Source organism: Marmota monax, unplaced genomic scaffold (genome assembly GCF_021218885.2).
Source record: "Marmota monax isolate L192 unplaced genomic scaffold, Marmota_monax_Labrador192_F-V1.1 WCK01_AAM20220418_F8-fsc00034, whole genome shotgun sequence".
In the NCBI taxonomy this organism is placed as follows: domain Eukaryota; kingdom Metazoa; phylum Chordata; class Mammalia; order Rodentia; family Sciuridae; genus Marmota; species Marmota monax.
The window spans coordinates 129,183-143,165 of record NW_026693934.1 but is presented as its reverse complement, the minus strand read 5'-3'; the positions used below and the strand labels follow the sequence as shown (position 1 = coordinate 143,165).

Genomic DNA, 13,983 nt, shown 5'->3' with positions numbered 1-13,983 from the left:
TCAGAAATATTTACTTAAATGGTAGACAAAGGTGACTCACAGCTTCACATAGGACTATGTGAAGTTGTGAAGTTGTGTTTTAGGGAAAGTCTAAAATGTGTGTATGGCATTTCAGGAGGAATTTAAATGATATAGGTTGTCAGTATTAAATACGAAGAATGTAAAAGCCATTATAAGAAATGTGAGATTGTCATAGAATAAAAAGTGGGGATAAACCTCACTAAATGGTGCAAATACCTGCTAGTTTAAAAATGATTTTATCCTGAAATATCCTAAGATTTGCAAGCTGATATTTTAAAACAGAGATGAGGGCTGCATAAGACTGAAAGATATGGTTTTCATGAAGTTTCTTAGTAAAATAATATTAAGGAAAGAGAGGGCTCCCCTCCCTACCTTTTTTGCTTGCTTACTTGCCTTTTTCTTTTTCTTTTTTGGACTCTGATCTCACCAGATGGCACCTCTTCCTGTTGCCATAGCCGAGCTCAACTGTTTCCCAAGGAGAGGAAGGCTGGGAGCCACTGTGCTCCTCCAGTCATGTCACATGAATATATCCACCGGGATGTGGCAAAGGAGCAGTGATGTTGAGGAGATTCTTGGTTCAAGGGAACAGACTTAGTTCAAAGAATAAGTCATGAACAAGAAGTGAATTAGGAAAAGAGAGTGCTTCTGATCAAACCCTCATTGCTCTCTGCTCTGGCAGTGAGCATCATTGTCTAAGGCAAGTTCTCAAGGACCTCAGAAGAATCAGTCAAGCACTTTTTAAGAACACTGAAAAGGAGAGGTATCTTATTTGTTTTAACTATAGGCATGTGTGTGACCAAATAAAACAGATCCCCGAAAAGTCTTTTTCCAGTTGTATACATTTTGGAGAGTGAAGGTCGTTCAGAAGTCATATAATCTGTGTGGACTGAAGGTTTGGTACTGAAGAACCCAGACTTCTAGTACCAGTTACATCAGTGAACTTTGCATTCAGTTAAGGATTTCAAATCTCAGCTAAAAAAAAAAAAAAAAAAATAGAAAGTGTCCTCACTTCATTTTTTTTTTTTAATTGTGGTGGTAATTTCAGCAAGCCTATTCCCCAATTCATGTATATTGGCTTATAAGCCAAGCTACCATAAATTTTTAGTCAGAGGCTGTCTAAGTTTATTCATAGATTAGAAAATTCATTTCCATTTTTTTTATTTGCTCAGTCTATGGAATTATAAAGCTATAGAGTTTTTCCCTCTGTTAAGGCGGTTGCCCCTACCCATTAAGACAGAAAGTGTATGTGTGTGTCTTGGAGGGGGCTGGAGAGAGTATGAACAATACCTAAAATTGAATTTCTAGGAGTCTTGATGATATTTAAATACAAACTATCATAATATCTATGATATGCTTTTCATGAAAAAAAATTAATTTTTAGAGAAATGTTTTATCTAATTTTTTACAAAAAAAATGTTTCTACAAAAAATTTATTTTCAGGAATATATTTTATCTAGATTTATTTTTATAAAAATTTAAATATAATCTTGCAAATCCAGCAAATTCAAGTAATTCTTTACTCTAAATTTAATTTGCTTTTATGTTGGCCTACCTTCATTCATATGTTAACATTTGAGCTTGATCTTTTCCAGAAGTGTCCAGCCTAACTAGTGGAGGATGTGAGGGTAGTGCCCACCTCAGTTTTGATGTGCATGAACAATAAATTCCCCTTCAGACCATCATAGTCCTTTCCTAGCTAGAGATAGCCAGGGGCGGCAGCAAAGGGTGAAGGAGATCCATCATGAAATGTCCAGTGTCAATGTGTTCTCTCGATTTACTTACTGACCTTCAGCTTGCAGCCACCCTCCTGACCCTCGTGAGAGGGAGCCTAAGGGGAAATGGCACTGAGTACCGATTCATATGTCCTGTTGTTCTGTGGTCTCAATTAAGTGCTAATTAATTACCACTGGCATCTTTGGCATTGCTTGTCAAATTGTATTTAGAAGTATCTTTTCAGTGTTTAAATATCAGTGATCCAAGATCCACAGCTAAAAAATCCCATGTGTTACTATGTCCTCTTTTTTCCCCCTTTTCAAAACTGTTTAAAAATTCAACAAATATATCTATAATCACTGCAGGTAGCTTTCAGATACAACAAACAGGAATTGGTATTGTCGATTTTGATTAATAGTACTTCATTAATAAACATCCTGTTATGCAGTCTCCACCTGCAGTTGCTGATGTTGCCTGGAATCAATTAACTCATATAATTTGATTTACTTTACAAAGACATTTTGGGATGTGCTGTGTTGATGATAAAGGTCCTATTTTAGCAGTTCTTGATTGCAAGTTAGATTGTACCTGAATGGATTCCTTTTTCTATGTGGATGTGTATACATGAGCATGTGTTTTGCAAGTGAGTAGGAAGAAAATATTCCTTGAAGAAGTCTTGAATTAAAAAATTCATTTTAAAACATCATGGGGGGTATTCCTCCTGAATATCCTGACTTTATCTGAAGATTCCTAAGAAATACAGATTCTGAAATAGTATGTATCCTCTCTCTTAATCAAACCCTTTTATTTAGCAGATTAGTGAATCTTCTTTAAATCAAATAACAAAGTAGTATTATTGCTAAGCACCAAACTCAATACCAGCTAGGACTAAGATTTTAGAGGCAGATATTAGATTTAGCTTCATGTACAATTTTATTTTGCTTTGCTTTGGATGAAATTTCTTTTTTTTCTCCTGAATATTTACTAGCCACAGTTCTGGATCAATTCACCTGATCCACATTATGTAGTATGTTCAAACATATCTTAGAGTTCTATGGTAACATTTTGTGCAAAAGGATAACCGATGTGATTCTGCAATCTGTATTTGGGTTAAAAATGGGAGTTCATAACCCACTTGAATCTAATGTATGAAATATGATATGTCAAGAACTTTGTAATGTTTTGAACAACCAATAAAAAAAAATTAAAAAAAAGAATAAAGCTTAACTCACAATTGTTTGGGCAAAAAAGAGAATCTACTAGTTGTTATAACTGAACATTCCATGATGAGATGTGACTTTGGGCATGACTAGATCCAATTGCCAAAGAATATTGCCAGGAATTTGCCTCTTTCCATCTCTAGCCTCTGCTCACCTTGGGGTTAACTTTGTTTTGATTTAAAAATATTTCCTCCTGGCAGCAAAATGGCAGAGCCAGGATTGTATCCTATCAGCTTAGCATCCTTGGAGGCATGTAAGGTTCTCCTTTGCTGTGGGAACAGAAAACTCCCAGGAATCATCCCCATGGCCTGGCATGGACTGCTTGTTTACTCCCTGTTTGTTCCTGATCGGTTCTCTATGGCAGAGGAATGCATGACTCTCATTAGTGGAGCTTGGGACACAGGACCAGCCCTGGGCTAACTTCATTCAAACAAAGAGACCAGAATGGGGAAGATGCAGTTTCCTCCAAACATGATCTTACTGAAAGGAATAATAACGAGAAGACAAAACTATAACACTAGTCCTCAATTGTAAATCACAACTATAATCTTTTTTTTTCCTAACAAACTATTCTTATATGATCTTAATGACAGTAATAGTTCAATCAATAGAAATAAAGGAAGGCTAATTCACATATGGTAGGTACACTGTAAAGTGTCTAGAATTAGGAAAATTTGCCTCTCTCCCATTTTCTAGCAAATCGACCTTAAGTCTTATTAAGAAAATTGAGGTAGTATTCATCTATCTCTGCATTCACTTATTCATGTAACACAAAGAGTACCTATGGTGAGACCAGCACTGAACTACATACTAAGATCTTGACAGTAAATATGACAGGTCCACAAGGAACCTGTATGTGTAGTAATCAGAGATAAGACTTCAGAACAAAATAGAACTGGGTCCTAATCCCAGATCTTTTACTTATTGCTGTGGGTATACATGAAGTTCTCATTCCTTCTGATCTTCAGTTTCCATATCTAAAAAGAGGTATATCATGAGAATTAACTGGGGAATATATGCAATATGCTGAGCATATAGCCATGGACATAATGCAGTTCTTTCAGAATTAATAATTATTATTTTACACATCAAATGTGAAGATGCAAGCAAATCACTTCACCCAGTGCCTGGTACATAGTATGTGCTCAGGAAATGATAACTGGCAGCTACTGTAACATGAAATAGAATGAAGGAATCAATCTAAAGATAACAAAATTTAAAAACACAAGCAATATTATATATGATAGATTTGGAAAAGACTTTGTAAGATCGATGAGACCAATCACCACCCAGAGAGAAAACTCTAGTAATTTTAGATATAACCAAATTTATCTTCTCTCCAAAGAAAGTGTTCCCAAAGCAACTCTCTTCCTTTTTGCTCTCATATTTCATCAGTTTACATAATATTTAATTAAATTACATAATTACAATAATAAGTACAACTGGCATAAACTTGTTTGGGATTCTCTCCTGGGACTTCCCTCTAGTGGGAACAGATGTGCACAGTTGAGAGCCATTAACTAGCTGGGAACATTGAATGCGTTGTGAGCAATGGTCAGTATATTTTACAGAGGAAACAGAGCAGGATGAGTGGAAGTCAGCCAAGGGTGATGCCACTATGTGGGTGGGGTCCTAAGCATTCTCTTTCTCTACCTGAATACTCCTGACTCTTGAAATTTTGCCTCAAGTTTGACATATTTGCTTGTATTTTATAAACATCCCTCCATAGCCAATATGCTCAAAACTCCGTAACCAGAATTTTAAATACATTTTCCACATTCAGGTTTTTGTTATTTTATCATCACTACTATAGAATGGACAGAAAACAACAAGGTTTTAACATTAGTAGAACATGGAGAAAGACTTCTTGGTGCTGCCCTAAATTCACATATCTTAAATAGTAGGTTATATATGTATTTCTTAAAAAGGAAACAATGAAAATTTGTTTCACAAATTTAAATGACACTATGATTTGGATAGGATCTAAAAGAAAATAAAACTTGCTTGTTTAAAGACACCTGACCTTGGGACTAGCCAAATGCATGAAATGAAGGGCCATTCTCTTCATCCTTTGTGGTTATTTCATGAAGAATTTTGAGACCTATTTGTTTGTTGCATTATATTACTCAGGAAATGGAAAGCAGTTATTGTATATATAGTTTAAACTTGGGAACCTTAGAGGATTAATGATTCTGTGTTGTTTTAGGTAATACAATATTCATTAGCAGCTGGAATCTAAAGTTCTTATTGGTAAGTGGATAATTCTGCTGAGAAGAGTATTATGTATATAGTTTATTATGTGCCTTAGGAACTTGAAGTTTTATGATCAGAGAAGAAAATAAGCTATCATGTAGAACTAGTCAAATCTAGGAGGAATGTGCCTTTCACTGGTAACTTGTGAGGTCATTTAAGTTCCTAAATGGCAAAGGCATATTCCAATTCTCAATTGGATGTAAGAAGATTGGGATTGTCTTACCCCAAAATCAGTGGCATCCCCAGCAGACACAGTCATTGAACAGGATGGCTTCCTGTTCAGGGTGACTTGAGCCAGATCTCCCAGGTTTTTGTTTAAGCACCGTGGTGATGGACTGATATCATTATTTTTGTGAACTACATTCTCTGTAGTCACTATACAGTCAAACATTTTGGTGTAAACAACAACTTAAAGATTTATAATATTTTTGGTTAGAAAAAAAGATTTGTGAGCAAAAGCGTCATTTTTGCTTTTACTTATTTTCTTTCTTAATCTGTGATTTATATTAGTTACACAATGTAAACCACATGCTTTGTTTTATAAAGAACTTACATTCAATTACAATTGCACAGACTGGAGCATTCTTGAGTTTAAATGCCACTAGTTTGTCCTGTTCTTTGGTTCAAATCTCCACACTGGTCCAAACAAATATTACAAAGCACAGCCAGGTCAACTCATTGGGAAAATTAGGAATATTTTGGTAAATAGTCATGGATAACTTTGAATGAAGAGAGCTGGGAAAAAAAAAGTTGGAACCAACGTAGCAGAGGAATAGTGTGTCCTATGGAGGAGCCAAGATTTTACCTGACAAAGAACAGAAAGCCACTGAGGGCTTTGAGCAGAGAAGATGGACCCACATGATGAAGTCAAGAGAATCCAACTGCCTGCAGACTGTTTTGGAAGGTTCTGTGACCTGTGTTTAGGGACAGGCAATGATGCAGCTTATGTAAACTTGGAAGAACAGAAATAGCCAACAGCTTGGGAGAAGATGGCAAAAATTAGATGAGAGAGTCAAGCACCCTAGCAATCCAGCTGGGGTTCAGAGCTAGATTCTCGTACTCAAGGGGAAATGAAAGGCAGAACCAAGAATTAAAGCCACAAGCAGAAGGACCATTTAGAAAAACTGGCCACAGACAGCTCAGTCTAGCCACATCTTGGAAATGATGAGCTGACAGGATGATAAGATTAAAAACTTGGGTACAACCAAGACAAGCAAAAAAATGGCACCAAGAACTTTAGAAAATGCCCTTTGTCTATTTGCATCATTCCCCTTGAAATTAAAACAAAATAATTTCAATTCTCCACTCTGATGAAGTTAGAAACCAGCATCTCTCAGGCTATCAGTCATTTCTGGCTTGATTTCTTGGGTCTCTAAACCTTCAACCCATCCATGCCTCACCACTGGCCAGTGTTCCCTTATCTTGACTGTTTCTTTGCCCTTATATCCAAAAATTCACTCCAGACCACAGCATTAGTACAATTTTCCTGAATATTCACAAGGAATGGAAAGATTACATCACTTCCAAGCTAGTGGATAATTTAAAATGTAAACATATATAATAGGCATTTCTCATATTGAAATGCACCTCCATAATTCTCCCCCCTCACTCCTCTAAGGAATTTTCACAGATTGTCTTTTCCATTTGCTCTCCAACTTCTCACCATGCCCTCTGCCTCAAAACTATAGTTTTATAAAGGTTTTTATAGGGAATTTTTGCACACAACCCCAATAAGGCAAGTTTTGGGGGGTTCACTCAGAGAATTTGTTTATCTTTTTCAAATTGTTTTCACAACCAAAATGGTCTGTCAAAAGGTTTTGCTAAGCAAGAAAGGAAAGCAGATGATTTTTTCTCCTCTAAGTAGGATTTTGCTGCCAGCTATTAAAATAGCATCTTCCCTAGTATACTTGATTGAGCATAATTAGATCTCTAACTTAGGTATGAACTAATACATCTAAAGTAATTTGCAGATAGTCTACTGGGCTATCCCTGTATGGGTGGACCCTTCTGGCTACCACTGTCTGGCTACATATTATAAACAAGATATGTCAAAATCTACCTCTTGACTTTTTGTGACAGGTAGAAATGTAATCTAACCAGCATGGCAATTCCCTTGAGCCATTATACATGCAAAATATTTCCTCAGTTGAAAAATGCTACTGGAGGATTTCACTGAGAACTCCTATAAAGAAATTCTTGAAATTACAGTGTGGAGACTAGTAAAAGTGCATTGCAATAAGAAGCAATATTCTTACCAGGCTGTAGATATCATTTGAGAAATTTACATCTTGAAATAGTGTCAGGTGGTGGTGATAACAAGTGTAATGTCAGCGATCTGCCAGGTCTGTCAATTGATCTGGTCCCAGGTAAAGCGGGGACAGTTTACTGTCTTATTGCAAGATAAATGTGGGCCCCCAAACTGTCAGCAGAGAAGCTATTTAGTGCCTTAAAAGAAAATGAAATCCTTTGAGGAAATGATAAACATAGTATCTACTTTTCAGTGTGAGGGCTGTATTTTTGTGTTTGAGTCTTGATTTAAACTGCCTGTTGCTTTTCAAATGCAGAAACCATCCTTCTAATTTTTTCATAATATTAAATTTATAGAAAATTGAAACAACAATAACAAAAAAAAAACAGGTATTTAGCAGTTGTATTCAACCCCCCATATTATTATTGTGAAACTGTTTCAACATCCTGTCCCTCATCCCCTCCCACATATTTGTCCCACCTAAAATCACTGAACCGAACAATGACAAAAACATGAAAGGACCAAAGCAACTCACCGGCATTGACCAGTAGTGGTCCCTTGGCAAACATGGTGAAAACATCACCTTGGCAGGTGACAGACACTTGGGCCTTGGCTAGGGCATTAGTGAATGTTAATAAGGACTAATTAGAGAGGTTTGTTGAAATATTTCCAAAGAAATGAGCAAAATAAAGCTGACCTAAAGAAAATATTTTAAGATCTCCCACTGAGCATGCTCAGAGAGAGCATTTTGACTTCTTTTATTTTTAAAATGCTCAACCATTTTCTTCAAAAACTTGGCTTGATCTTCCTGATTCAGTGATAACTGAAGTCATGCCAACTTTGATGTTTTTAGCTTCAGCTGTTTTAGAGCTATATGTGATCCCCCCAAAAAGGTTGGAAGGATTTTTTTTTTCCTGAGCGAAGAAGGAAGCATATGTTTTAACCCTCATGTGCCTTTTTTGAAAAGGATGAATTAACATCCGATAATATTTTATCTTTAGGCTTAAAATAAAGAATTTAGATTGAAAGTTAAGAAGACATTTTTCAGAAATTAAAATGGAGAGTTGGGCCTTAAGAATCTAAAGCTATAGATTTTATCCATCTTACCAAATACATGCGGCCGATTGCATGTCTGCCTCTATTGTTTTGAAAATGGCAGCAGAGACAAGGCAGCTTGGAGACTTGAGCAAGAAGGACCACACACAAATGGAATTTCAGGACATCAAAAGAACATAAAACTAATGTGCAGAAACACTGGAGCATCTTGAATACATTTTTTTCTAACCAGATATATGACATAAAGAATTGGAAATAAAAATGAACTCAGAAGGCTTTAATCTACCTGATGATCTGGTTTTCCCTTCTAATTTATGGAAACAGAAAGGGAGAAATAAACAATGAGATAACTGATCCTGTTGAAGAAGAGGGCACTTAGAGGAGAGAGTTATCAGGGAGGCTTCTGAGAGACATGTCTACATCCTTTTCTGCTACTGTCCATGCCAATGCTTTGTTAGATATCTCTTGGGATAAACTAGTCACTGGGCCTCTGTATGATATACCAGAGAGGGTAAAAAATGGAATCAGGGTAACTATGTCACATTCAATCGTTACCTATAAAGGTGGTATCACAAAGGGTCTCAGTGATGCAGGTGAGGTGAGATGCAAACCCTGGTGTTGGTACAAAGAAGACTTGAAAAGTGGTTTTGGACTTCAGGTGGGGAGTTTCCCACATTACTGCAGATGGATGCTGCCAGAATCTTCTCATCAGACGTAGGTCATTTTTGCAGATGATTGTGCAAGGCCAAGTCTAGAAGTCTAATAATATCAAGTTAAATTGTTCTAAATCATAATTCCCACTATATTCTGGTATGAACCCAAAACTCTGGAAGAACAACAAAAGGAAAGAATTGGTAAAGAAATGACAAATGTCTCACTCTCTTACAATGTCAAAAGGACTATTGGCAGAAAAATTGAAACCAGAATGAAAGAAAGGTTTAAAAGGAAATTGAGTCTGTGTTTACGAAAGGATTCCAATTCTGAGTGAACTGTCCAACTCAACCAGTTGCTTTAGAGAAACATGATTAAAGTGATGACTGAGGTGTTTTGTGTCCTAGCCTCAGTTTCCTTTATTCCCCTCTGAGTCCAGTGACAGCCAATCAGAAAGGAACCTGGCCTGGAGGCTTGTCAGTGATAATAATTGAAAACATCTGTCCATGTAGCAAGTGTGGGAAGCCAGTGCGGTTCCCTGACAGAGGGAGTTCTCAGGCAGCAAAGCCATAACCACCACTGTGCTCAGATTCTCCTTCACAGGCTTTTCTCACTGCCAGCTGTCTTTATTCTCCTGCCAGGAAAGCAAGGGGCCTGGGGCTCTGACCCAGGCTGGGGTTAAGTGAGCTGGGACTGGGGAAAGGAGGGGGACAGACTGGCTCGTAGCTCGGGGTATAGAGACAACAGATATCTGATTGGGAATTAAAAAGCCCAGTGGCCGACAGAAAAGAATGGCAAAAAGAGACACCAAACAGGCAACAGGAAGGACAGATAGACCACCATATAAGGAGAGTTCAGATTCTAGACCCAGGTAACCTGGGTGTAGATCTTAGCACAACTCTTTCAGCATGACAGCGAGTCATCTCCATAAGCCTCAAGTTTTTCATTTTTAAAATGGGCAATAATAATGGTACCAGTCTCATAAACTTGTTGACAGGAGAAATAAGATACTATACCTTGGTGACACAATGCAAAGATTGAACATGCATTAGCTTCCTATCAGAGAGCAAGTGGCTCTCCAGACAGCCATTGAGGTGCAGAAATGCAGAGGCAGAGACCTTACTGAGAGTTGCGCTATCTCCCTCAGGAGAAAGGAAGTCCCTGCTGATGGTGTCATAGAGGATTGTACAGTTAGCATTTTGTTTCTAAAATATTATTCAACCCCTGCCTGTGGCCTTTCTTAAAATACTTAACCAACCTGTGCTGCTAAGTTTCTGATGGTCTCGGTGCTGGCCTCTTTCTGCCCTGAGAGCCACACTCTGGACTGAACCAGCTTTTGGCCAGACTTACCTGACTTCCCCTCACTCCTAGGGCACCCATAGCTTGTTCCCCTGCCCCAGCAGTCTGAAACATACCAAGGGATCTCTGGTCAGAAAAATTCTAGTAAACGTTATTTCAGCCAACTGAGGAGAAAATTCCAGATTTTAGGTTAAAGATCATTGAAAGCAAGGAAAGTTGAAGCAAGGCGAAGAAACAAAATAAAATTCTTAGTAGGAAGTTTGAGATATTCTCCCACCTGTGGGGATGGGATGGGGAGAAAAAACTTTATTGAGAATATAACCAGTAGATTTAGAAATAAATCATAAACAAAGGACTCTAAAAGACAACATTTAGAAATATCAAATTATCCACATTATTTCATTGTTTAAAATACACTCTACATAAATTAATCACCCCTGGAAGCTGCATTAACAGCCGCATCACAATTGTATTTATAGTTCACTCAGAGCTATTTGATATATGATGTTAAGTTGGAAACTAGAAAGAATAAATCCAGCTTGCAAAGAAGCAGAACTTACTTGTAGGGTGGATCTTAGTTCCTGAGAAAATCTCACTCAACACATGGGTGGCAAGAAAGAATACAAAAGGAGAGACTTGGGGAGGCCACTTCATCTCATTAGTCAGGAACAGTTCTGTATTGTATATGTATCCAACATAAACACTTGGCTGAGGATGTTATTCTACTGACAGTGTTTGCCTTTCCTTATGGTCATCAGCTGGGTGACTACTGCTACTTGGCTGAGAAACAGTTCATCCATAAAGAAAAGCTCCATAAGTAATAATGAGTGAGTTTGTGTTCATTGCAAAGCAAGAATTCAAATTCAACAAGAGACTTTTTTTATCCAATCGAAGTGAACCAAGCTGCTTAACCTAATTGAGCTTCAATAAATCAGGAGTGTTGTGATATCAGTAATCCTCCTAGATAAGGCATTTCAGTGAGGCACCACCCAAGACTGCAAATGCATAAACACAAAATAGACTCCATCAGCCCTGTTCTATTCAGCAGCTCTGTACATCTCCTGTACTCTCTCTATATATAATCACTATTTCAATAAAATCATCACTTAATGGTTGACATTAGTAGATCTCTGTGACCACTGAAAGACTATGGTTGTCCTTTAATTGACTCTTCAATATGCATATATCACCACAGACAGATTTGGTCTTTTGATAAATAAGAAGTCAACAAAATATGGGAGAGGTGAATGTACATCTACGGGGAACTGAGTTTCTTAAAAATACTTAGTATGAAGGTTGTAATTTTTTTTTTAAATAAGAAGCTGGTCTATATGTACTAACCTGAAAGGATCTCTGAGATGTATCTCATTTGTATAGATTTTTAAAATTCTATTTTAAATATCCATCATCATAAATTTCTTGTGATATGTCCTAAAGTCACCATTTTTCACACCCCAATCCAGCTATATTTTCCTCTCTTTCTGTGCTCACTTCTTAAGAGCAATGTGGGTCAAATGCACCAGCAGCTTGCCTCCCAAGTTCCCAGACTCCTTCTCATACAGGAACACTTCATATTACTTCTGTAGAGGTATGCAGTTTCCTTTTGAAATTACTCTTCCACAGAATGGCATGTTCTTGGCACAGGTGCCACAGTCCTCCATTCCCAAGCCCATATAGGCATCATTGATTAATCATATCATCCTTTCATATGGAGGCTTCAACTTCCCCAGGGAGCAGACAGCCACCATGCTGTCTCCAGATAGAAGTCTCTTCATCCAATGCCACCATTCTTTCCTAGGTATTATGAAAATGAAAATAAGGACTTCAGGCACGCCCTTATGCTTCCAAGAAAACAGAAGGTTCATGTCTGTTTTTTTTTTTTTAATCTCTGGTGTCTGCCTTTCTGTTTCATTCTTTATTTTAATAAATAAATGTATATCTTATAGTAAAGATTTATATACACACCACACATATAATATATAAAGTATGCATAAACATATATTTTAAATATACACATATATATATGCAAGATAGTACTACAAATGCCTTACAATTCAGGTTTCGCTTATTTTGCAATTGAGGGCTATGCCTGCAATATGTTTCTGAGCTTGTCAACTTTCCTTACAAATTATTTCAAGTTAGCAGACGAAAATGGTGTTTCAATTTGTTAAAAATTGAATTTCAAGTTAGCAGAAGAAAATGGTATTTCAATTTGTTAAAAATTGAATTTGAAGCACAAGGAAATTAGAACTCTTCCAGCCCAACTGTCAGATATTCCAAATAAGGAAACTGAGGCTGAGGAAGGCTAAGTGAATGCCCATAGTCCCAGCGATAGTAAAAGTAAAGCCAGGAGAGAAAAACAAGGTGTCCATTTCCTTGTACTAGCTGATCTTTCATTCCAGTCACATGCACTAATGAAGCTAAAGCTTTATTGAATTACTGTGTTTGTCCAAGTTCCAATGGTGGTCTCCTGGATCTCCATACAAGTCTATGGGTCATGGAATGGATTATTTAGACATTCTCTTCTGCATATATTCTCATTTAGATTATGACATCATTTAAATTTTTATCTTGTGTAGACTCTCCTTTGGATTATGCAGACATTTTCTGTAAAGAGCCAAGACTTTTGAAACCAAACCTCATGATTCCTGCATTCTATTTTTGACACCTTAACCTAAAGTAATTTCACACTAACTCATAAAAATTTTGAAAGTAGAACATCCAAAGATGATATTTTGCACGTACTGAATTCCCTACCAGCCCATCCCTCTAAATGTCATATAATACTGTTGCATTTCCAAATTATATTCTCCAGTCATCCTCTATAATTTTTTTCAAAGAAAGTTAAAAGAGAAAAAAGAAAGGGGGAGAAAGAAAGGAATGGCGTAGAAAAGAAAGACTCAACATCTTCCCTGACTGAACTCCGCTTTCCCTCCTGGACTTAAAAGAGAAAATGACAAAGAATATCTGGGGCCAGCTCTGTTCTGACTGCAGATAGAAAAATATTTAATTCAATCCAGTTCCCTTCTCTGGAACAAAAGCTCAACCTGTTTAGCCACACTTGCAGCATAAAACTATTTGTAATAACAAAAAGTACAGAATGCTCAAACTTTCTACTGCAAGCAAAAATAGGAGGAAAGCTAGAGGTACTATGCTACCTAAACTCCACTATTTTACTGTTTAATGAGAGAGATAAAACGTGTGCATGAAATAACTTAGAGACAAAAATAAAACATGTCAACAACTTTGCAATACAATATGAATGCTTTAATGCCAAGAAAGCAAATAACTAAGAGATGAGAATATGATTCCTAAAGGCTTCCTAGTAAAGAAACGTTTCTATTTTGTTTTTAGTAGGGTGAATGGCATGGATATGGTGATAAAATCAGAAATAATTCAATTCAAAATGATTCAAATGTGTGTGACCTTAAAGATACATGGACAGGCAAATTGACCACTGGACCCCAAATGGATGAAATATATTTCATTACCTTTTTATATTTTTGCTTCTTAAAAATTAAA

General features: G+C 36.9%; 1 protein-coding gene across 3 annotated transcripts in view; it reads left to right on the top strand.

Annotated features, from left to right (window-relative positions):
- Nucleotides 1–13,983, top strand: part of Arhgap15 (Rho GTPase activating protein 15) — a 619,786-nt gene that overhangs the window by 585,599 nt on the left and 20,204 nt on the right. The window contains exon 14 of one of the 3 annotated variants that reach the window (XM_058585365.1): nucleotides 452–989. The exons of the other annotated variants lie outside the window; for them this stretch is intronic. Coding sequence (XP_058441348.1) covers nucleotides 452–476 — 25 coding nt within the window. The 3' untranslated portion in view covers nucleotides 477–989. Of the gene's footprint in view, nucleotides 1–451; nucleotides 990–13,983 lie in introns of those variants that run through there. 3 annotated transcript variants of the gene reach the window in all.